The following is a 23,940-nucleotide window of genomic DNA, read 5'->3' as shown; positions in this document are numbered from 1 at the left end:
CATTATCGTTATGATGTATTTTTTTTTCTTCAAACAAGAATGTGTCATAAGTATATGGATTTCCCAACCGTACAATCATTTTCTATGTTCAATGGACTGTGAAAATGAAGTAAAATCTTTAATTTTGCAGTAAAATTATAAAGATCATATCATTAGGAACACATGTGTACTAAGTTTTGGGTTGATTGGATTTCAACTTCATAAAAACATACCTCGACCATAAACTTTAACCTCAAGCAGGAAGAACGGAGAGACCAGAAAACATAATGCCCATAAATGGCACATAAAGATGGTAAGACTTGTAACATAGATACCCAAAAACTTTTGAAAGTTTTCATGTTTTTTTTAGTGCGCAACAACAATTTCAAACATTACAATTTTTAGCAAAGTATTTTGCACGATCTGGATTGTCCAGAAAAAGTGTCATATTTGTATAAAGAACTTACATGCCTTTTTTCTTAAGTCTGTTTGCATGTTTCTAGTTATTAAATCGGTAGAAAAGATGAGCATGTAGCTAGCAGACCAGGGTTTATTTATTTGTGTATTAAAGAATATTAGATGCTTGTTGAAATTTCCAATTTTGAATTATGCACAAAGATTGACCTTTAACAGGTTGGGAACAACACTCCAAATGAGGGGTAACCCTCATTTGAAGATCATTACAACCCGCTGTTAAAAATTAGCACCTTTATATTCTTATTATTTGATGAAACTTTTCCCAGCCCAAGAACTATGCATTTATTAAGTATTAAATGTTCAAAAATTCAAACATGTCAAAAGAATTGTGTGATGTTTCTAAACTTATATATATCTTCTTTCTTCTTTATTAATATATATATGACCCCTCATTTAGAAAAGTTGTTCCAAATATAATGAATTTTCCCACTTCCCAGTTGAAAATCTTATTTTTGTTTTGTTTTCAACAGTAAATTTTAAAATCACCCTTTGTTTTAGGCACACTCCCTCATTTAAGGGACACCACTCATAACGGGTTTTGGGGGGGGGGGGGGGGGCACAACCTGTTTGTTGGTCTTTGTGAGAGAAAAAAAGAATAGTGCATTGTCCTTTAAATGATTTTTAAATTGCATACAAAAATATAATATGTTACAACAAGTATTATGTCAATAAATTGATGCCGAATTGACTTTAAATAGGTGCCGATTTGACAAGATGCCGATTTACGATTTAACCAGGTGCCGATTTGACTTTGTATGGGTGCCGATTTGACCAGGTGTCGATTTGACTTGTACCCAAAAATACTCAGCTAAAAATATCTGATTACCCACTGAATCTATATTCATTGAATATTCTACAATAATAAATAGATCTATTGCTTAATATGTGAAAGGGCTGGAGGATTGATGGAGTGATTTGTATCAGTTACATCACCACGATGTTTGCGATGTTTGCTTAAAAAAATATCAGCTGATTATGTAATGATTAAATTTGTTTGCACTTGCAGTTTTTTAATCCTATATTCTTTAAAATAAATCAAATGTCCTGAAATATTTATGTGAATTATTATCTTCCATCCATAGTTTGTCTTAACTTGTTTAGTAAACAAATTAATATCCATTATTTACATTTTCACACAGGTAAACTAATTTGGCTATAAATAGATCAAAGCATGTCTGTGTAAAATCTCTAATCTAAAATCGTAATTGTGATAATTTTATTTCTTTAAATAATAAAATTTAAATTTATGAAAATAATCATGATTGATAAAATAGTATTGCATAAAGTTTACGTTTTCGGAAGACTATCAATGTTTAGGTCATAGTTCTAGAGGCTTCTTCAAAAATGTGTCAACAAACCAATATGGCCGCCACACGTGATAAGCTTTGCACATGTGAAAAACATATTTCTGACAAAAGTGAGATTTCTCTTGTCAAAAGGGATTTATATTTATATTGCAATACATTATTCAGAAGGAGGTACATAATTCAGTTTAGATTATATTTCTTATTCTATGAGCATTTAGAATTTAATCAAAATTCTCCCAACACCAACGTAGAACGTACTGTGTCATATACACATACACGCGTAGATCGACTGGTAACCGATCGTAATGTTACACATATATCAAACAGCTAACTCCCGGAACGTAGTAGCGGGAACCAGGATAATACGTAGACAACATAAATAACTAACGAAATTGAAAACGCTTACGGTACAAAATGTATCTCGTTCATAAACCGAATTCTGCTTTGAATTATAGAAAATGCAATATTTATCATGTTCAGTCGAACTTTCATTGGTATATCAACGTCTGAACTGATTAAAAAATCTTTAGATGTCAGATAACACTCGAAATTGACCCGACCTCTTTCCACACGGAATACAAATAATGATAGTTTGTAATCAGGTTGACTGCTTATAATGCAAAATACACATTTATAACAAGTTGTTTAAAACGAACAATACACATCGATCGTTTCTTTATTTCCCAATGTAAATGAAAGAAACAAAAACCATATCATACCATAAAAAGGAGAGGAGAAAATTGAACATTTACGGATCTTTTTCTGGCCAATAGACCCCCTACATAGATTTTGTTGGATGTCGCGTATGAAAAGATGTACCTCATGACTTGAAAGTCAGGTCTTAAAGCACTGCCTTTAAAAATGTGTCCAGTGACCCGACTATCAAATCAAGATGGCCGCCACAGCTAAAAATAGAACATAGGGGTAAAATGCAGTTTTTGGCTTATAACTCAAAAACCAAAGCATTTAGAGCAAATCCAACACAGGGTAAAATTATTAATCAGATCAAGATCTATCTGTCCTATAATTTTCAGATGAATCTGACAACCCATTGTTGGGTTGCTGCCCCTGAATCGGTAATTTTAAGGAAATTTTGCTGTTTTTGGTTATTATCTTAAATTTTATTATAGATAGAGATAAACTGTAAACAGCAATTATGTTCAGCAAAGTAAGATTTACAAATAAGTCAACATGACCGAAATTGTCAATTGACCCCCTAAGGAGTTATTGTCCTTTATAGTAAATTTTTTTGTCCTTTATAGTAAATTTTTTACAATTTTCATAAAATTTGTAAATTTTTATTAACATTTTCCACTGAAACTACTGGGCCAAGTTCATTATAGATAGAGATAAATGTAAGCAGCAAGACTAGTAAAGTAAGATTTACAAACACATCACCATCACCAAAACACAATTTTGTCATGAATCCATCTGCTTCCTTTGTTTAATATTCACATAGACCAAGGTGAGCGACACAGGCTCTTTGGAGCCTCTAGTTAGGTTTTCTCTTCCCAATCTTCCATCTGCCATTTGGGAAAATTACTTCAAAATTGGGTTACCATTGTTATACATGTACAGTCCATGATTTTTTCATAATCTTGAAGCTTTTAGACTGTGAGAATGTCTCTTCAAAGTGTCAAATGGACTTGATAATAGCCCTTGAATTTAGACACATTGTGATAAAGTTTATACTGCGATTGTGGTATTAATGCACTGTGAATATTTTTTGACAGTATAAACTGAATGCAGTCAATAATTACAGTCTTGTTCGTGAAGTTAATAATGTGTACCAATAGAATTTTATTATTGATGTCTTGAATGCAGTTGAAAAGAATTTTTATGTAGTTTGCTTCAAATTTATCATTGTTATTTTTTACAATTATATTACATTTGGAACAGGTTAAAGGTTTTAAGTGTTGCAGACTAAGCCAAGTCTTATAAATGTATAAATACATTTTGTATTAATCTGTATATATACAAACCATCATTGTCTTTGTCTATCTTTATTTCTTTGTACCTGTTATAAAAAATACATTGATTTCAAATTTAGACCTGTAATATAAATGAAAAACTCTTTTGTCGGTTCAAATTGTGGAGTTTTGCACAGTTTCTGCATTCAGAATTGATGTCCAAATAATATGATAATTCAAAGTTATTATAACTTTTAAGTAATGGAAATCCCCCACTTTTTTAACAGGAGATTGAGAGACTTTTCCTGACCTAAAACAGACTAATACTTTGATTCTTTTAAAAAGTAAACTTCAGAATTCCAAAAGGATGGCTTTTTGACTTTTGTGGCTTATAGTTTCAAATTAGAAATAGTGACATGAATCCATCCACATATTTTTTATGCTTACATTAGTAAGATGTCTTCTTTATTTAAGTGCACATCAAAACCACCCATCAACGTTAACTTCATCTGTAAACAGAATAAACATGTTCATTAAAGTGCAATTTTATTCTATAAATTCAACTGTAAAAAGAAAACCTATTAAAAGCTAGGTTTACTATACATGTACGTGCCAAAATTAGAATAGCAAGAAATCCATGACATATATCAGACTGGAATAATTACTGAAATGTGTTTCATGTTGCTATATATCATAATTGTATTTGATTATTGTTTTTTTTTACTTATATCAAGCATTAAGTTGTGTCATTAATGAATTGTTTCACATTTGAGGGGGGATAGGACCTTTATAGGGACTCCGGGATCGGGTTTTTTTAAGCTCGGGATTTCGGGATTGATCCTTTTTTTTCGGATTTCAGGACGTCGGGATTTAATTTATTTAAATTCAGGACCTCAAGATTTCGTTTTTTTAAGTCCGGGATTTCGGGATCAGGACCCCTCCTATCCCCCCTCACATTTGCTTTTGATTGGGCTTTTATAGCACACGGTCACCATGTGATATGGGTTTTTCTTTCCATTGAAGGCTGTAACATGCAGGTTGTTATTCTATGGTGGATAGTTGTCACATTTTGAATAATACCTCTTTTATAATATCTTTATATTAAATATTAAGTATGCAACGTTTACCTCCTCTAGACTAAGTCTTTTGTCATTATCTTTGTCTTGTAAAATAAATCTGTTACTATTGTCCCAGTTATGTGTTTCACTTGACTGCAAACCTTCTTCTATCGCCATTTCTTTCAGATGCTTGCATTCTTTTTTGGTGAGAAAATTTGAAATTTCTGTAAATAATATAAAGCATAAAAGACAATTATTTAAATGTCAAAATATTCTTTATGGTAATTTTCTGAAATAGAATTGGCAATGGCATTGGGATATATTAATAAAACATTAAAAATATAAAAGAAATTACAAAACAAGTTTTTTAAAGACACTAAAACAGACCAAAACCAACCATAAGCAATATCCTCATACTAAACCCAATATTCACAATGTTCAGGCAATAATTAAAACTTGCACATGTACCACTATAGCCCCTTTTAAGTTTTTTGTTTCTGAAAATGGTTTATTTTTTCACTACTTGTATAGACTTGTTATGACTAAGAGCAAAGAGCATTTGACGAGGTGCCTGTCCATTTTTATATGTCAGGCTGTATTTTGCCATCAGGATGCATTTAGGTTATTTTTTTCATTGGTTTACTGTCTCATTTACATACTCCCAATTTCTCCTATCATGTAGATATTCATGGAGGTAAAAAAAATCCTCCTATATCTATAGTTTTGTATATAGAATTATAAAAAAACCTGGTAATTTATTACCTAATATTAAAGGCTTCAGACTAAGGGTTTTAATTTCTAGTTGTCTTCCATCTTCAATTCTGATGTTCTGTATATGACCTGACTGAAAAGTACCAAAAATTAATAAGTAATGTAATGTTACACAAATAAGTGTATATATATCAAAATAAGACCTTTACAAACTACTTAATATTAACTCACAGGTGTCAACTCTTAAAATAGGGAACCTAGGAAAATATAAAAAAACAGTCTTCCAAGGGAAATAACCAAATTGTTTGGCAATCTTCATCTAAAGACCATGCAATCTCATGATATAAGAATCAAATATCCAGCAGTGGAGAAAATAACCCCCAATTTATCTCATTTTCCAAATTATTTCACTATTTTGAAATTTAGTGTTGTTTTTTCTGAGGTACCATGATTTCCTGTGAAATACCAAAAAAAAAACGTAATATCCCAAAAACAAACTGATATATCCTGAGACAAAGATTTTTATTGGTGTTATAGGTGTTATACTGCTTAAATTAGTGTTACTGCATACAATAATAAGGTTTAAGGCGTTCATAATTAATAAAAGTAGACAAAATCTTCAGAAAATCGATTTGTATATCTTGTATGCAAATTCCTTGGGTTGCATTAATGACAGGACGATTGCCTGGATAGTGACAGGACGGTTGACTAGATGCAAATGTGGATTCGATCCATGCGGTAAACATTTTTTGCAGAAATTATTTTTTTGGAAGAACAAGCACCAACATCATGAACATTGTAAATTACTTTTTATTTGCAAATGTTACTAAAATAATACCAAGCTATTGTCTTCATATTTCTTTGATGAACAAAATTTGCGAAAAAATTTAGTATTTTCTATTAACAAGGAATTTGCATACGTAACAAGTCATGCAAATCGAATTTTTATAATGAAATTGCACTTTTATTGAATAAATACGAGTAATATATCTTTAATCAATATTCTTTAATATTGTTAAAAGTAGTATAACACTATCAAAAGGAACATAACACCATAAGAAGTTTTTTTTCTCTGGATAAATTAGTTTGTTTTGGGGATATAATGTTTTCTTGTATTTCTCGGGAATTCGTGGTACTGTTTTTTCTGATGGATAACCAATAAAGAAAAAAAAAGGCCTTAGACATATACATCCTAATAAACACCTAATGGCTTTTTGTCTACCATTACTGGACATCATAGAAGTTCTTGTAAAATTATGACATTACAAGAGAAAATTTCTAACACCCCATAGGAAAAAATATTCTTGTATGATGTCAATAGATTAAGTGTTGCTTATACTTGGGTCAAGTATTACAGATCCACAAAGTCAATGAGCGATATTAACAGTCTATACACCTTATCACAAAAGAAAAGTGATTGTTGTATAACATCAATAGTTTGAGGGTAGCAAATTTTCAGGTCTAGTGTTTCAGATCCATACTATCTTATAGCGATAAATAATTTAGCATTTAATATCACAAAAATTACACGACATTGGCAGAAATTCATCATGGTTAAAAAAAACAAATGATACAAGTTAATTCCTAATGTGAAAAGGTGTCAACAATTAGCAGGTACCATAAGGGCTTGTTTTTCTATTTTGTGTGGTCATGCAACCTGACTTGAGTAAGGTGACCACTCCCCCCTTTTATGCCAACATATTTAACAGTACCTCGTGGCCATCAAGCCTAGACAGTATTATATTTGTCAAGTTCTCGCATTTAACTTCATTATTTAGCGTCAAACAATACTGCTTTTCATTTTCTGTGGAACTAAAACCATAACTTTCAAAATAACATGTGAAAATTAAAACTGAAAGTAGAAACGTCTGCATTCTTAGTTTTTTACTTTTGTCCTCCACACAGGAGAGTACCGAAAAGCAAAAAAGTCGGTCAGATTTTCTTAACATTTTCAAGACCCCCATGGCTTTATCCTGTACAGTACGCATTTCATGCAGTATTTAAGAGGTAATACGGTTATTTGAAGCAGTGTTAATCTGTTGATGATATTCACATTTGGTATCTACGCTGTCGGACAGGGTTCTGGAGAAAAACATCATCATTAATATTAATATTAGACGACAATTCGTCACTTATCCAACTCGTACCAAATTAAGCCTTACCTTATATTATTCGACAGATTTCACTTTTGACCTCAGCCACACCAGCACAGTCTTGAAAAAATTATTAAGGACCTTAGAAAATCTTTACAGCCCAACAGAGATCAACAGAGTACAGCTGAAATTTTCATATAAATTGAGCATCCTCTTCAGTAGTTCAAATAATTATGAAGTCTTGAAAGGCTATTATATTTGTTTTCTTTGACGCCTTAGTCCAAATAATTATGACGTCTTGAAAGGCTATTATATTTGTTTTCTTTGACGCCTTACTTCGAAGTAAGGTGTAAAAAACCCAAATATAATAGCCTTTCAAGACATTCAACCAATCAATAAGAAACAGTACTGTTCCAAGTAGATGGAAAGAAGCACAAATAAGCGCTATTTTTAAGAAAGGAAAAAAATGTATTGCTGGTAACTATAGACCTGTCAGCCTAACCTCAGTGGTGTGCAAAGTAATGGAAAAATTGGTACGTGAACATATTGTCAAACATATGAAAATCAACAAATTCTTTACTGATCGTCAATATGGATTTATATCAGGCAAATCTACATCTCTTCAACTTTTAAATGTATTGGACAAATGGCTAGAAGCCCTTGATAATGGAAAATCTATTGATGTTATTAACATGGACTATATGAAAGCATTCAACACTGTTCCGCACAAAAGACTAATGAACAAACTCAGAGCATATGGCACAGAACTTACAGTTCTGAATTGGGTCGATAGTTTTCTAAGTGACAGGATACAACACGTTTCAATAAACAATAAAACATCATCATGGTCAAAAGTAACTTCAGGTATACCTCAAGGATCTGTGCTTGGGCCTCTACTTTTTGTAATTTTCATAAATGACCTTCCAAACCTGGTTGATTCCGACGTATACCTCTTTGCAAATGATACTAAAATTTTTAACACAATTAGCCAGAAAGAAGATAAAACTCAATTACAAAGTGACTTAAATAAACTATCGCAATGGAGTGATACCTGGCTATTAAAGTTTCACCCCGACAAGTGCAAACATATGCACATAGGTAAACCGGGACCGGAACCAGACTCAAAATATACACTAGAATCGACAATACTACAAAAAGTTACTGAAGAAAAAAACATTGGAGTAATTATTGACTCTGAATTAAATTTCGAAAAACATATAAGTGAGAAAGTTAATAAGGCAAATTCCATGTTTGCACTACTGAGAAGGACTATTCAATATTTAGATACAGATACCTTTGTACCAGGTCCACTATACAAGACACTCGTTAGAACACATTTAGAATTTGCAAGCTCAGTATGGCATCCATATAAAATAAAATTTATTGATATGATTGAGAATGTGCAGCGCCGGGCAACTAAACAACTACCAGGTTTAAAGAATTTAACATACTCAGAAAGACTGCAAAAATTGAAACTACCATCTCTAAATTTTAAACGAGTCCGAGGTGACATGATTGAATTATATAAAATACTGAACGGAAAATATGATAAAGAGGCGGCACAATTTGTTAAATTATGGAAGGATGTGACAACACGAACAGGGGTACGCGGCAACAGTCTGAAAATATTTCCACAGAGAGCAAGAACAGAATTAAGGAGGAATGCCTTTGCTCTACTAGTGGTAAAAACATGGAATACACTACCCGAAATTATAGTAACATCACCAACCACAAATACATTTAAGAATAGACTAGACAAATACTGGAAGAACCAAACAATGATGTACGAAGACTATAAATCACCAATCACCGGAAGTGGAGGAGATTTACATATAGAGACTGATGAAGAGGAACTTTAGTTCCTGTATCAGTAAAACAACCTAAGTAAACCTAAGTAAGTAAGTAAGTAAGACGTCATAATTATTTGGACTACCCAAGTAAGGCGTCAAAGAAAACAAATATAATAGCCTTTCAAAACGTCCTAATTATTTGGACTACCTCTTCAGGCATGCAGATGTTGATTCAAAGTTTATCATGAAGACTGTTACTGACTCATATCTTAAGGTTCAATAACAATGAACAAAAATTTTATACACATCAAAATCTACATCTTATCATCTTATGGTGTTTATATATCTCAAATAGTTTGACTCACTCATATTATTGAGAATGGAAATGGGGATCATTTATAAATTTTGAAGTTTAGTATGATGTCCATTTTCACATTAACTAGTACACATTTTTATTTAGGGGTTAGCTGATTCTTAAGTTTATCTCCAGGTGCAGGATTTACTCACTGTGTTTAAGACTTATTAAATTGATGGCCTTCGGCTGGTGTCTGCTCTTTGATCAGGTTGTTGTCACTTTGATATTCCCCATGTCCAATTTTATGATAATGTAAGCTTAGTCATGTACTTTGAAAATATACTAAGGATAAGTCATAGAACTGCTAGCTTTTATGGTCTTTACTAGCAATATTATATTACATGTACCATGAAAGACATGAAATACTGGTTTCAAAGAAAAAAAATTGTCAACTGGTCAAATTTCGGTAAATTACGATGTATGGATATGATGCTATTGGCATGGTTGGGGATCAAGTCAGAATAATGGAGTGAAAGGCATCATCAGTGTTTTATTTCTTTTTTTTTTTTAGAATTCTAAGAAACGGGAACCCGACCATAGAGCAGTAAACAAAGGGTATTTTTTTAACCCATTTTATTGTTGACATTTCTTCATGTTACTGGTTTAGACCTTTTTCATAAAAGTTTCTTATTGATAATTGTTTTGATGTTGTTGGTAAGAGTATGTATAGTATGTTGATATTATTTTTTTTTTAACAGTTTAAAAATGGTGAAATCTTTGTTTCAACAAGCTCTTGACTTCGTTGGTGACCACCAGAAAATATTCAAACTAAACAGCATAACAGGTAATGTTGCTTTAAGACTAGTATTTGCTTTTGATGCAGGGTCAGTATGAATGTATATGTGATAGTCCTGTGATCATTCTTGTGCACTATTGAACATACTTTATACTAGTACTTCATTTGAAATGCTATTTTGATTAAACTGTATATATATGAGGTAGCAGAAACAACTAAAAAAAGGTGAGGGGAATGTGATAATTGAACAAAAGCAAATGGAAAACAAAACAATAAAATGAGAATTGTTCAGAGACCTCCATAATTGTAGAGCCTTAAGAAATGAAAATATAAAGAACCAGATTGGCAGACTTGTGAATATCTAAGCTTCAAAACAATCTATCATGATATTAAAGTTGATGTATGATATGGACCAAGTTAAAAAAAAATGTGTTGCTACCTGAAATAAATCACTCATTTTGCAGGCTTTGTGCAAGACAGACCAAAAAACAGAGTTTTAAAAGATATCCCACACGAAGGAACTCTTTGCTATGGCCATTAAGGTCGTACCCAACACTTTCACACAAATTTATTTGGCTCGTTTAATTTTCATAAAATTTTAACAAAGTATTTACTTTGACCCTTTGACAAAAATATAAAAATTTCAGAAAATTTGAACCAACCATTTTATCAGTAAAATTACACTGGTCATATAGCCGTTTGACAAACATTACATTTGATCATTGAGAAGCTTAATATTCAAATTGCAACACAATATAATTGAAATGTTTAGCTGATTTTACAGAGTTATCTCCCTTTAGTGTTAGGTACCACCTGAAATGTCATGAGTGACTGTACATTTCAGATACTTGTTCAGTTTTTAGCTATGGAAATGTTAACTTACTGGTTTAGACCTTTTCATAAAAGTTTCTTATTGATAATTAATTTGATGTTGTTGGTAAGATGCTTTATTCTATTCAATTTCAGCACTGCCATGCCATGTTCAGGAGAAATTTTTACAGTACCTGAGTGCACATGACCTTTACATTTTATCAGAGCAGCAGCCACATAATCTCAATGGTAAGTACTTCAAGTAGTACTCTGATGATTGTAAAAATATAATATATTCAGAAAATGTTGGCTTAAAATGTTAGTCATAATCATAATCAGTAGGACTTATAACACCGAATTGTAAACTATATGACTCTTTTTATTAGATTTACTTGTATAAGTAAGTTGTTCATCTGAATAAAAATTTGACAGGATATATTTCACTGTTACAAAAATCAATGACAAAAAAAACAAAACATTTAGAGTTCCGGGTTAGCAGACAAGAATTGCAGATATCCTAAAATGTTCATGTATATGTATTTGTTATTTTCCAGTGATAGTGATTTCAACTGTGTTTGTATGGTTGAAAAATACAAATACTGAAAATGTTTTAACCACTATTACAGTTGATAAACACTTGGTCTATTTAATCTATTTGCAACTTTAAAATCTAACATGTTAGTGGTGTCTTGTTCAAAGTAATTGGCAATGTACATGCTCTCATATAATAATTTTTTATTAACTATTTGTTAAGAATAATTGATATAGTGTAAATAATTTTCTTTTAATTGCAGCCTTAATTTTAGACCAGATATGGAATCTTCATGTACAAAGAAGATGGTCCCGAGCACAGATCGTAATGAATATTTTCCATGAGACAGGATTAAATGAGAATGCTAAGCTGGTCTATCTACAGAAATATTTTTTGGAGATTCTTAGTTATTGCTCAATCAACTTAAACACTGTTGGTAGGCATTTGAATTCTGTTTTTGTGCCCCATTTATGGGCATTATGTTTTCTGATCTGTGCGTTCATTTGTTGGTCGTACCGTCTGTCCACTCATTCTTCTGTCCCGCTTCAGATTAAAGTTTTTTGGTTAAGCTAGTTTTGAATGAAGTTGAAGTCTAATCAACTTGACACTTAGTACACATGTTCCCTATGATATGATCTTTCTAGTTTTTATGCCAAATAAGAGATTTTCACCCATTTTCATGGTCCATTGAACATAGAAAATGATAGTGCGGATTTGAGAACTATGGACACATTCTTGTTATTTTGAATTTTCAGTTAAGGTAGACACTCTTAGTAATAATTTAAACTACAGTTTTATTTTAAGTTATATATACTGATAAGCATTTAAAGTTGTGATATTGTTAGTTAACTTTGGAACTGTCAGTAGTCATTTAAAAAACACTGTTAAAATGTCAGTTAACTTTAAAATTGTTGGTATGCATATTAACTACACTGGTATTGTCAGTTAACTTAAACATTGATGTTGTGCATATAAATTGCACTGTTATTGTTAGTTAATTTTAGAAGTTTAACATTTAAACTGGACTGTTATGGTCAGTTAACTTTAAACTAGGCAGGCAAGATACTGTTATTGTAAGTTAACTTAAACATTGTTGGTATGCATTTAAGTTACTCTGTTATTGTGATGCTGTTGCTTTTCGACATATGGATCTACTTTGTAACTATTTTATCTATGTAGGTGTAAGTTAAAAGTTAACCAATGGTTCACTCCAGATCTTTGCATGCTAATTTGACAATAAATGTTTACAAATATATATGTCAGTATGAATTTTACAGTATTATTTTTTTTCAGATCCAATATCTCTTTTTCACTGTCCTCTTCATAAGATGAATAGACCTTGGCCATCAGATGCAGTAGTGAAAGATCCTAATGACTTAACTTTACATAACCAAGATCTCATGAAATATTCAAAATATGCTGAGACTTTAACTATCATCGGTACACAGTGTAGCTGGATATGTGGAAATGAAAATATCTTAAATGCTTTAAAATTAGTTACTAAAATAGTTCAAATACAAGCTGTAAACGATAAATATTATGATAGTATCAAACATTTACTACACACTCTAATAAATCAAGGAAAGGTAACTCATGCCGTATTTTCAATGGTCAAACTAAATAGGGATAACCTAAGTGATTTAATGCAAATTTGTGCTGGCATACATTATGAAAATCATAAAGAAATTGCTGAAAAGACTAAAAGACAAAATGAACAGATAGATGATGCCACTTTCGACAGTTTTGATGGATCAGAACATGAATTGTGCAAAGATCAGCCATCTACCTCATACAATATACCCAACGTTAAATTTGATTTAAAAGAAACTGCTCAGATAGTAAATAAACCTGATTATTATCCAGAGCTGGATCAATATTATGAGGACCTAGATATAGGAATTGATAACACATATAAACTTGATACTAGTAATGAAATGGATACCAGTAATGAAATAGATTTATTTGACGAAGCAGTGACGCCAATACCTAGTAAAGATCCATCAATTTCAAGAGAATTTTATTGCCCAGATGGATCATATGTTTGTTTAAAAGGAGTTAAAACATTTGCTATGTTGAATACCAATTCACATTGTAAAGAAGACTTTGGAAATGTGTTGATTGAAGTTTTGCCACACTGGACTTCCCTAACAAAATTTGCAATATTTGATACAGGTATAATAGAACCCTACTTTTCATTTTGTAATTATTAGCTTTCAGTTTAAATTTTGTAAATTGTACCCATTTTTTTTTTTAGAGCAATGAATAACATAGAAAATTTGAATTTTCAAGAATATGTTGTTGTTACCAGATTTGATAGTTTGAAATCAAATGCACTTATATTCTATTTAAATTCTGTTGCAAGACAAGCTTTACTGTAGGTGCATACATGCAAATGTATTAAAATTTTATTTGAAAAGGTCAATGGTCTTTTTTACTTCATATTTATTTTAACTAAATAACTCTAGATTTATAAACATTAGCTCATTCTTCTTTGATGTACTCTTGAAATTATATTTTAATTTCTTTGGGTCTCATTGGGTTCCCAATTTATCCTGTAATGTAAAGTACAAAAATACCTCAGTTGGGAGTGCTATAGTCGTTTACACTAAATCTTATTGTTTGCTATCTATTTAATACAGATGCCGAGTCAGAGGAGATGGTAAATCATATCGTGAAGAAACTTGAGGCCCATCAGTTGACACATTTAGTTATAGATGATGCTAATCTTCACCAGACATTCTTTGAAAGATTACTCCATACATTCAGAACTCATTACAGGTATAACAGCTAGTTTGTTTTAAAAGGTCTTAGTCATTTTTCGTTAAATTTAACACTAGAAATTGAAGTCACCATTTTAATAACCTGTTTTATAATTGAAAATGAGAAGCTATAATAGTTTTCATTTTAAGCTTTTCTTGATGTGTAAAAATTGAAAATTAATGACTTTTTTTTTAGTCTAAATGGCTACCAAAGTCAAGATTCTTAATTCAACAGTATTAACAGGTATGGATACTATATTGAACGCCTCAATTGACCCACAAATATACATGAAAAAAATGAACAGTACCCAAAAAAAATCTACAACAAAATCTTTAAACTTATGTTTCAGAACATAACAAAGCTAAAACCAGCTAGATAAAAGTCATTAAACAATATTACTTATTGGGAGAAAAAAAGAGTCTAATTTTATATGTCATCATTGCACCAATCATGATGAATTCATTGAATCTACAATAATTCTTTGTTTTTTTCAGAATTTCACAAACAAAAAATATGTCACATAGACCATTAGAATTGGTGGATTTCCAAGCTTGTTTAAAGTCTCTTTCTGCAGATAATTTTGCACCTTTTGAAGGTATGTATTAATACATTGTGCAATGTATTTGTTATTGTGTATTGTTTTTGATCAAATTATGTTCACTCTGAATTGTGCCACTATTTTTCAATTCATATTGTAAGAAATGTATAAAAATTTGTCTTTATAAATTGAAACTACATAGATTTTGTTTACCTTTCAAGCATATGTTTAGTCATTTTAGTAACCATAACTCACTGTCTTTCCCATTTTGTTGCCACTATTTTTTCTGTGTTGACTATACCAATTGTCAATTTATTTTTGTCCATAATGTGAATGAAATATTTGCCACTTTTTTAACATCCACTGCAACTTCCTGTTAACTCAATACCTTAGTATGCTAATGTGATTATGTTATAAAGCCTGAAACCTTTTCACATCCGTCGCATGCGCACATTCCAAATTGTTTCTACTCATAACAATGCACATTTGACACAAGAAAGAAGATATCTGAAGCCTATTTGCATTTTGAATAGGGCAGTTCTACTCAACTTTGGATAGGTGGTAGCTGTCTTTAAAAATATGCCTGAAGAAATATAGGACACAATCTGTTAAAATTATAGGCATAGCCATAATGTTTTCTTACTTGAATTCTTTCATTTCTGAAATAATCTAAGAGGTGTTTTTTGTATGAAATTGATTTAGCAAGTCTTTCATCCTCTTTTAAAAGATAGCAAAAAATAATTATGAATCCCAAAAAATAAGTATGAATCAGGAAAATACTAAATCTCAAGTATTTTTTCTTTATATTTTAGGACCCATTTGTGGAGTACAGAGATTAGATCTGAGTATGACAACCATTTTAGATTCTGGATTTTCCCTGCTGTTGGAACATCTGAAGAATGATACAGCTCTCAAACACCTTAAACTAAATGGATGTTTCTTAAGAGAAGACCAAGTCCTGAATCTTTTATCAATTTTGTCAGGTAAGTTGTGATATCTTTAGTTTGGTGTGACAACTGTTTCATCATTGTATAAAGTTTTCTGCACACATTTAAAAAAAGAAAAGAAAATTGCCTGTGCTGCACATTTTTGAGGGGGTTGATGGGTTGAAGAGGGAAGTTAGTAGTTTATTGACTCATGCATGCAAACCATTGATTTTCTTATATTACAACAAAATATTTCATAAAATTTCATGATCACTTTAAATATGGCATCATTGATATTGACCCTTTTCAATTTTCATCACCCAGAAAAAACACAGGTACAAGTTTTGCATCTTTTGTGATTAAACTACGGTAAGTCATTTCCAATTCTAAAGAAAAAGGCTTCAAAATATCATACTCTTTTATTTTGCTTATCTTGTTTTATAGAAAAATGTCAGCTAGAAACTTTGGGATTAAGTGGAAATAAAGTGAGGGAGGATGAAGTTGAGTCAGAGCTGATTAAATTTATGGCAAATAACAAGAGATTACAGACATTGATTCTAAACTACAGTCGACTTAGATGTCAATTTGGTAAGAGAAGTTTAATAGTTAGTCAGAATTTATAGTTTTACAGATATTCAATGTTTCTTATTTACTTGTCTTATCAATCATCTTTATTGTATTCTAAGTTTTCTCTTTAATACTTCAAACCTAGGACGCCTCAATGGTCGATTGGTCTATATATCTCATCTATATTCATCAATAGGCTGTCAACGCTGAGGTTGTGAGTTCAAACCTATTGCATAGCAAAGTAAGTTGAGAAGGAAGGCAAGTTTTCCTGACAAAAGTTGAAGGTTCTCTCTAGGTTCTACAGCTTCTTCCACCAATAAAAACTGACTGCCTCGATATAGACAAAGGCTTACAATTGTAGTTTAACACAAACAACCAAACAAAAAAACTTTCTTCTAACAGTGAGTCATACTCAATTTGATGTTTTTCTCTTCTTTTTCAAGTGTCATCATTTCTGTCAGCCTCTGGAAGAGAGGACACTCCTTCCTGTGTTTCTGAAGAAAGTTGACCTCTGTAATGTAGATGTTTTTCAGTTCAGTTTGATAATACTGATCCATTAAAAACCTAATAAGAGTGTTTTATCTAATAATCACTTACTTACTAAAGAGAATTTTGTTTGTCTGTTAACCTGTGCTATTTAAAGGCTTGCTGTCCAAAATTGATTTGAATTTATTCAGTCTAACTTTAATTGTTTGACATAGATTCTCAATCACTACAAATTGTACACAGTAGAATAAAGTAAACTAGTGGATATTTGGTTCTGTTACCTAAGGTCATTATCCAGTTAAAAGTAGGTTACAGTGACCTATTTTATCCATCAAAATCTTAACTAAAATTTAACTTCTAATTTCATCTCACTCACTGTACAGGATATGAGAATGTGTCAGATAATGTAGATAATGGAAAGATACGTCCTTAGAGTGAAGTTAATTTTTTTACTTGGTTTTCCTATGGATTATTGATTGGGTCTTATATTTTAATTGACTGTGCAGGTGGGGAGCTCCAGTTGTGTCAGTGCAATAACTTGGGAACCTTTAGTTTTCTTTTTAAAGGATTTGGTTCACTAATTCATAATTTTAAATTGATGAAAACAGATATAACATAAAATTGAGAATGGAAATGGTGAATAACATGTATTTTTTATCATCAAAATTTAAAAACACACACACACATTGAATAATCCTATAAAGGAATGTTGTTTTAAGTTGTTTTTTCACCTTTTAATTTACATCTTTTATTTCAGTTGACAGTGACATTTTCCTGGAGACAGTTTTGACACATCCCAGTTTAAGAGAATTATCTATAAAGAATAATCACTTAAGTGAGTATTTTTTAAATTACACCCAGGTATTTAATCAGTTTGTTTTAGCTTTTACTAGCACCTTACAAGTATGTAAAAACCTGAAATTAAAAAAGAAATTATTTGTTTCAGTAAATATAGACATTTTTCTTGAGATAAGATGTATAATAGATTATATTACATGGACAGCATTGCCTTTAAGTTTGATAAACAGATAGTAAGTTAGGACAAGTTTGTTCAAAACTGTGTGAGACAAACAGATATTATGGTTTATAAAATACCTCAGTGAGATAACATTAAAATATAACCTAAAAACTAAAGCCTATTTTAGAAATCTGGAGCTCAACCTATATGTTTTACACAAACAGACAACTTACATCAGTTGCAACCATACATTTATCAAATCAATTAAGCTTTATAAAGCTGACTAGAAGACACCCGCGAAATCGCGGGCATATACAGCTGGTGGACTGTTGTAGGAAGATAGTATGTATGGGAAATTTCATAAAAGGTACCAACAGCCTTCTTCCTTGTTCAAAAGTCCCGATATTTGTTTCCTATCTGTTAAATTCAAATATTTTCGTGTGTCTGGCCTCAGACCACAATTATTCTTCTCCTTTGCTATAATGCTGCTTTTGGTAAAAGTCAAATAAAATTAACAATTTGCACCGTTTCAAACATGAAATAAATCTAACTGCTTATATAATAGATCATTATTAGTCTAATAAAATATGCTTCTAGGACAATCCGTCAGTGTCTTTCTTTTCTTTTGAGAGCCTTATTAAGATGTCAATGGTAGGATATGCATCATGTATAAAGGACTAAGGCTAATTTGAGGGGTGGTTGGAGGGGTCCTGATCCCGAAATCCTGCGCTTAAAACTATGAAATCCAGAGATGCAGAATTAAATGAAATGCATATCCCGAAATCCCGAAATCTAAAAATATATTCCCGGATCCAGTTAGGATCAATCCCCAAATCCAGAGCTTAAAAACACACAAAAAATGCTTGCCTACTTTTAATCTCTACCTTACTTTTATTTTTTGCCAAATCACTATTTTCCCTTTCAACAATAAATTTTTATGCCCCATTTATGGGCATTATGTTTTCCGGCTAGTCTGTCCGTCCGTCCTTTCGTGCGTCCATGTCTGTCCCACTTCTGGTTAAAGTTTTTGTTGGAGGTAGTTTTAGATGAAGTTAACCATGTTTTACTTATTTTAATATCTATGCAAGTGGTATGACCCCTTAAGTAGTAAACAGTAGACAGAATCAGGGCCGACTTTCTATACTAATATACTAACATAGAAAGTCCCTGACAGAATACAGATAGTCTCTATAGATTAAAGTAGTATATAATCGTATTTAACATGTCGATAAACGTGAAAAATAATTATCTTCTTAAAGGAGGTATAATAGTTGTGGTTCTTGCGATCAAAACACTGTGATATGAAACGTGAAAAATAATTGTCCTCTCTAAGGAGGTATAATATTTGTGATTATTGCGATCTTAACACCATGATATTGAGAACGCTCTGAATGGCTTTTTTTTTCTCCATTTTTGTTATCCGTCATACGATTGGTTGTACTTGTGTAAAATATTTTACTTATTTTGATATATATTATATAACTGGTATGACCTCTTTAATAGTAAACATTTCAAAGAAAACAGTAAACAAAATACAGAGAGTCTCTATATTAAAATATCATAATCGTAGTTTACATATAGATAAACGCGAAAAATAATTATTGTCCTCTATAAGGAGGTATAATAGTTGTGGTTCATGCGATCTAAGCCCAATGCTATGGAGAACGCTCTGATTGGCTTATTAATTTTTCATATTTAGTTATCTATCATACGATTGGTTGTATTTGTGCATCTTTTAAACCGGAAATCTGATCTATGACTAAAAGTTAGTCCGAAGATGGAAAAAATCTCCGGACTCCTGTTTTGTCGTTTTTCTCCCAAAATAACTCAATCTGAATAATCATAAGAATGGATGACAAATGCGACTATGCATGTTACCTATAGGAAACAGAGGAATGATGATTGATTTATTGTGGAAGGAAGAGAAGCGACACCAAAAATGAGGTCTTCTCGTTTAATAGTATAGATATCTTCCAAGGGAGATAAATCCTTACAAGTAAAAAGATATTGAAAAACACCAGATCAAATTCAGTGCGTGAACCGGTGACAAAATATTATCGCCCCTGTAAACAGTGGGCTCTTCTGACTAGAGGTAATCGGTAAATAATAGCGGAAAATGGTGTACATTGTTTACGAGCTTGAAATGAGCTAACACAGACGAACTGAGACGTGTCAACGTAATGTGAATATGATAATGCACCAGGTAAATTATTAATTGTTAAGTTTATCACATCATCGTATCTTCATATGATAGGTAAATAAGTGAATTTTCGATTTTAAGTGTCGTCAGGGTTCAAACCTGGAATCATGCCAACCTTTCATTATTTTTTTTTAATACTAACCTATAGTCCGAACATCTTGTTTTTCTCCCAATTTGTAAAGTTAATTATGCTGCTTGACATATATTTTTTTTGGGAAAAAAAATTGATATGCAGTCAAATGTGGCAGTTTTTAATATTTGTTGCTATGTGAAATAAAGGGAAGTAAATTAAAGTATAAGAAGGCGCGCTTTTTCAAATAGTAAACAATTTAATTCAGATGCATAGTATTTTGTCAAATGATAAAGAATATCGTAGAAACTTGCTAGAAATTCATCTAATTTATAAAAGATATACAACATGACATACTGAAATCTGAAAAGGGGTAAAACCGCCATACCTTGAACAAATTCAGTAAAAAAAAAAGGGGGGGGGGGGGGGGGGGTAAAATGCTACGAAATTTAGATTTTATTTATTTTTTGTCGACAGCCAAAAGATGATTTGACATGTAACTAACTACTTTTTCAATTTCATTGTAAAGTAAAATTGGCTTTTTTGGGGGTCTCTGTTTATTGTGGTCTGATGTTTTCAGGTTCTCTTTGGATTGCCAAATAATATTATAATCATCTAATTGCATGTTCAAATTATTTTGCAGCGATGGTGTGTATGGAAGGAAGACTGTCATAAAACCCAAACAGTTCCGGATGACCCTTTAAATAATTGCTTATTATCAATAGCGATGTAAGATTCAAGTGTTTGATTTAGCACAAGTTTAGCCAGGTTTTCCTTGTAATTGTGGCAGAAAAACCACTAGACAGTGTCATGCATTGAAAGGATATCAAACGGATATTTTATGGAATGATTCTCGTACATATAAAATCATATGCATAGGAATGTGGAGCTAGTGTCTTTCGTTCATGCAGCAATTTTTAATTTCCAATATAAACTCTGAAAAGACAAGAGCATAGAAATGTATACCAATGAGAAACATCCTTTGTGAATAAAATCATTCCAAAACTTAAATGTGTCATAAGTGTTGCATTATTTATCAGTAGAGATAATCAGATTCCAGTAACATTGTCCAACTGATGGTTTTTGTTTGTAATCATTTTTGTAAATCTTAGTTGTTTTGACAATCCGGGCTGTGCATGTTGCCCGGCTGCCCCTTTCAGTGTGAGACAATATTTTGTTTATGATAAAAAAACAAATCACTGATTCAAGACTGAAGCGGACCCCTTTTAGGCAGTAAGTGCGAATCCTTTAGGTTTAAACCATTACATGCAATACAGGGGAGGGGGAAGATTTTTTTTTTACAGAGTCAAACATTTTTTCCTAATAATAATACATTGAGATTTAATATATACTTTGCTATATGTAGTGTGTATATTAAAGTATTGCCAACAAAATTCATCAAATTTGGGATCATAATATTGTTTAAGAAAAACCCTTACATAATCTTCTGTAACACACGTGCATGGTTAATTCGGATCACATATTTTCTATTCCGATGTTATAAGAATTCGAAGGTTCATATCATTTACAATATCATTCAAAAAATTTCTGGGATTTTTTTTTACTATCAACGTTGAACCTCGAGGTTACATTGTAGTAAAAAAAATCCAATAAAAACGTTGAATGTAAATGATATGCAACTTTAAATCTTATATTGTAGGACTCATGTTGTTCAAGCATAATGTGTTGATCAATTATGTTATGATGATTTTGATCAACTTCACATTAGGTAATCTTTCACGTATATTGATTACATTATATCGAGTTGTCCCAACGATATACTTGTCGGTGTGCTCGATCATACGAATTTACCGACATTCATATAGACAAAATGACACAACTTTGAAAAATTCTTGTGACGAAACTACATTTCGGAACACGTTAAAAATTGGATACCCAGAAAGCTACATTATTAAGGTTTGATATATATTTTTTTCAAAAAAAAAGAAAAATATGCAGTCAAATGTGGCAGTTTTTTACACACCCCTATGTTGAACAATAGGTTGTTCAATTAACAGCATGTTTGGCAATAAAAAAATCATATATTAACACACTTAGCTTTAACATATACTTTATTTATAGTGGTTGTATAAAAGTTATATAATGGTTTTGTGTTTTAAGAGATATTCATCCCTATGCATATCGGGTTTTATGCGTAAATTGTCTCTCCTGTTTTTAGACCTTTTCTATCTCTTTCATAAGAAGAGTGACTTTTCTATTGTTCTAGTGTCACTGGAAATCCCACTGAATTGTGAAGTATTAGATTAATATTTAAAAACAAATATAAATTGATTTCACTTAATATTAATTTTATGGATAAACTAATGACCTCAGATGAACTATAAATGTACTTTTAATATTTACAGAAGAAACTGTATGCAGACTTTTGAAGAGAGTGTGTTGTGCTCAGACTCCTTGTTCCCTTCGTAGTCTGAATATTGGGTATGTATCATTAATATAGAAGAAAGAAGATGGATGAATATACCCCATATCAGGGTTTCCCCTGGGTTAATTATTTTTTTCGCCACCTCTTTCGCCAAAACAATATATTTTTCGCCAGTTTATCATTTTTTTTGCCAAGTCAATTTATATTTCTTTTAAAATTTCCCTTTTTTTTCAGCCCCCCCCCCCCCAAATAAGAAGTGTTTTTTACAACAAAACGAAGCATCTTATCACTTGGAATTGATCCCTCGTGTAAAGTGTAGTCATTACATTGAAGGGTTACTCTCATGCCAACCTTTTGGATATACTACTTCATAACGACAGTTTTCTTTTCTAGACCATCGTAAATAAGTAAAACTATATGCTCGAAAAAGTTATCAAAAGTTAAAAAAAGGTAAAAACACGTGTCACTGAAACGACTTTGAAGTACCCACTCAAATCAATGATCTATATCGTAAAAAGGAGATAGAGGAAGCGTAAAAATTTTGCTTCAAACACATGCGTCGCAAAGTGGTAAATAAATCCCTTTTGTGACATGTGACAGAAGCCATTTAACCATATCATTTCTTTCGCCAAATTCTTTCGCCAATGACGAATTTTAATCGCCACAATTATTATTTTTTCGCAAATTGCGAAAATGGCGACCGCCAGCGGAAACCCTGCCCCATATCCTTATTTTATTATTATGGTATGGTATCTAAAGAAACAAATCTCAATCAGAGACCAAAAAATGAAGAAATTAGCATAAAAAACTTTGGAAATACTGTGTAATAGATCACAGTTATAAACTGTACTTTTCTGTATTCCAGAATTAAATAAAAACTTCTTTCTTTTATGAAAATCAATGATCAAACTTTTAATTAATGTAGTTAAAATATTGAATCGGTAATAATAAATGAAACTTATCTTTTCCAGATATAACTGGGTAAAGGGAGCTGAATTAGTTGAGACAGCACAAGAAATAATAGGATTCAGAAAATCTCATCAAATGTTTGGCCCAGTATTGGACTTTTTGTGTTTGAGTGGCAACCGTTTACATCTGTCAGATAGTTCTCAGAGTAGATTATGGAATGTGTTCGATGGTTTAGTCAAGGATTTGGAAGTAGATAGGATAGATTATAACAGACCTTTTGATGAACACCTTGCACAGATGTAAAATGTATCATGATGATATTGTAACTTATAATGAATATTTTAGTAATGAAAGCAATGTTTATTAAAATGTTATTGTTTCC

The 23,940-nt window shown here is 31.5% G+C and overlaps 2 protein-coding genes across 2 annotated transcripts in view; one reads left to right on the top strand and one right to left on the bottom strand.

The window, feature by feature from the left end:
* Positions 1-7,332, bottom strand: part of LOC134686970 (transmembrane prolyl 4-hydroxylase-like) — a 20,030-nt gene extending 12,698 nt beyond the window's left edge. Inside the window, exons 1-5 of the mRNA XM_063546868.1 lie at positions 7,155-7,332; positions 5,494-5,575; positions 4,801-4,955; positions 4,121-4,182; positions 3,746-3,780 (exon numbers count right to left, since the gene is read on the bottom strand). Coding sequence (XP_063402938.1) covers positions 3,746-3,780; positions 4,121-4,182; positions 4,801-4,955; positions 5,494-5,575; positions 7,155-7,316 — 496 coding nt within the window. The 5' untranslated portion in view covers positions 7,317-7,332. The remainder of the gene's footprint in view (positions 1-3,745; positions 3,781-4,120; positions 4,183-4,800; positions 4,956-5,493; positions 5,576-7,154) is intronic.
* LOC134696990 (uncharacterized) lies at positions 7,311-23,940 on the top strand. Its single transcript, XM_063559021.1, has 12 exons — positions 7,311-7,449; positions 10,379-10,464; positions 11,383-11,475; positions 12,021-12,194; positions 13,052-13,930; positions 14,398-14,536; positions 15,013-15,113; positions 15,848-16,039; positions 16,427-16,570; positions 17,793-17,870; positions 22,630-22,705; positions 23,621-23,940. Exons 2-12 carry the CDS (start codon positions 10,386-10,388, stop codon positions 23,859-23,861), a joined length of 2,196 nt encoding a protein of 731 aa, XP_063415091.1. The 5' UTR covers positions 7,311-7,449; positions 10,379-10,385; the 3' UTR covers positions 23,862-23,940.

Source organism: Mytilus trossulus, chromosome 1, assembly GCF_036588685.1.
Source record: "Mytilus trossulus isolate FHL-02 chromosome 1, PNRI_Mtr1.1.1.hap1, whole genome shotgun sequence".
NCBI lineage: Eukaryota > Metazoa > Mollusca > Bivalvia > Mytilida > Mytilidae > Mytilus > Mytilus trossulus.
The sequence above is the reverse complement of the archived record's forward strand: the minus strand, read 5'-3'. Positions and strand labels throughout refer to the sequence as shown.

Bases quoted from the DNA above. Each gene is read 5' to 3' on its own strand.
- LOC134696990 (XM_063559021.1), top strand. From the start codon at position 10,386: ATGGTGAAATCTTTGTTTCAACAAGCTCTTGACTTCGTTGGTGACCAC. The intron at 16,040-16,426 runs GTAAGTTGTGAT...CTTGTTTTATAG, and splicing joins TCTTTTATCAATTTTGTCAG to AAAAATGTCAGCTAGAAACT. The intron at 16,571-17,792 runs GTAAGAGAAGTT...CTTTTATTTCAG, and splicing joins TCGACTTAGATGTCAATTTG to TTGACAGTGACATTTTCCTG.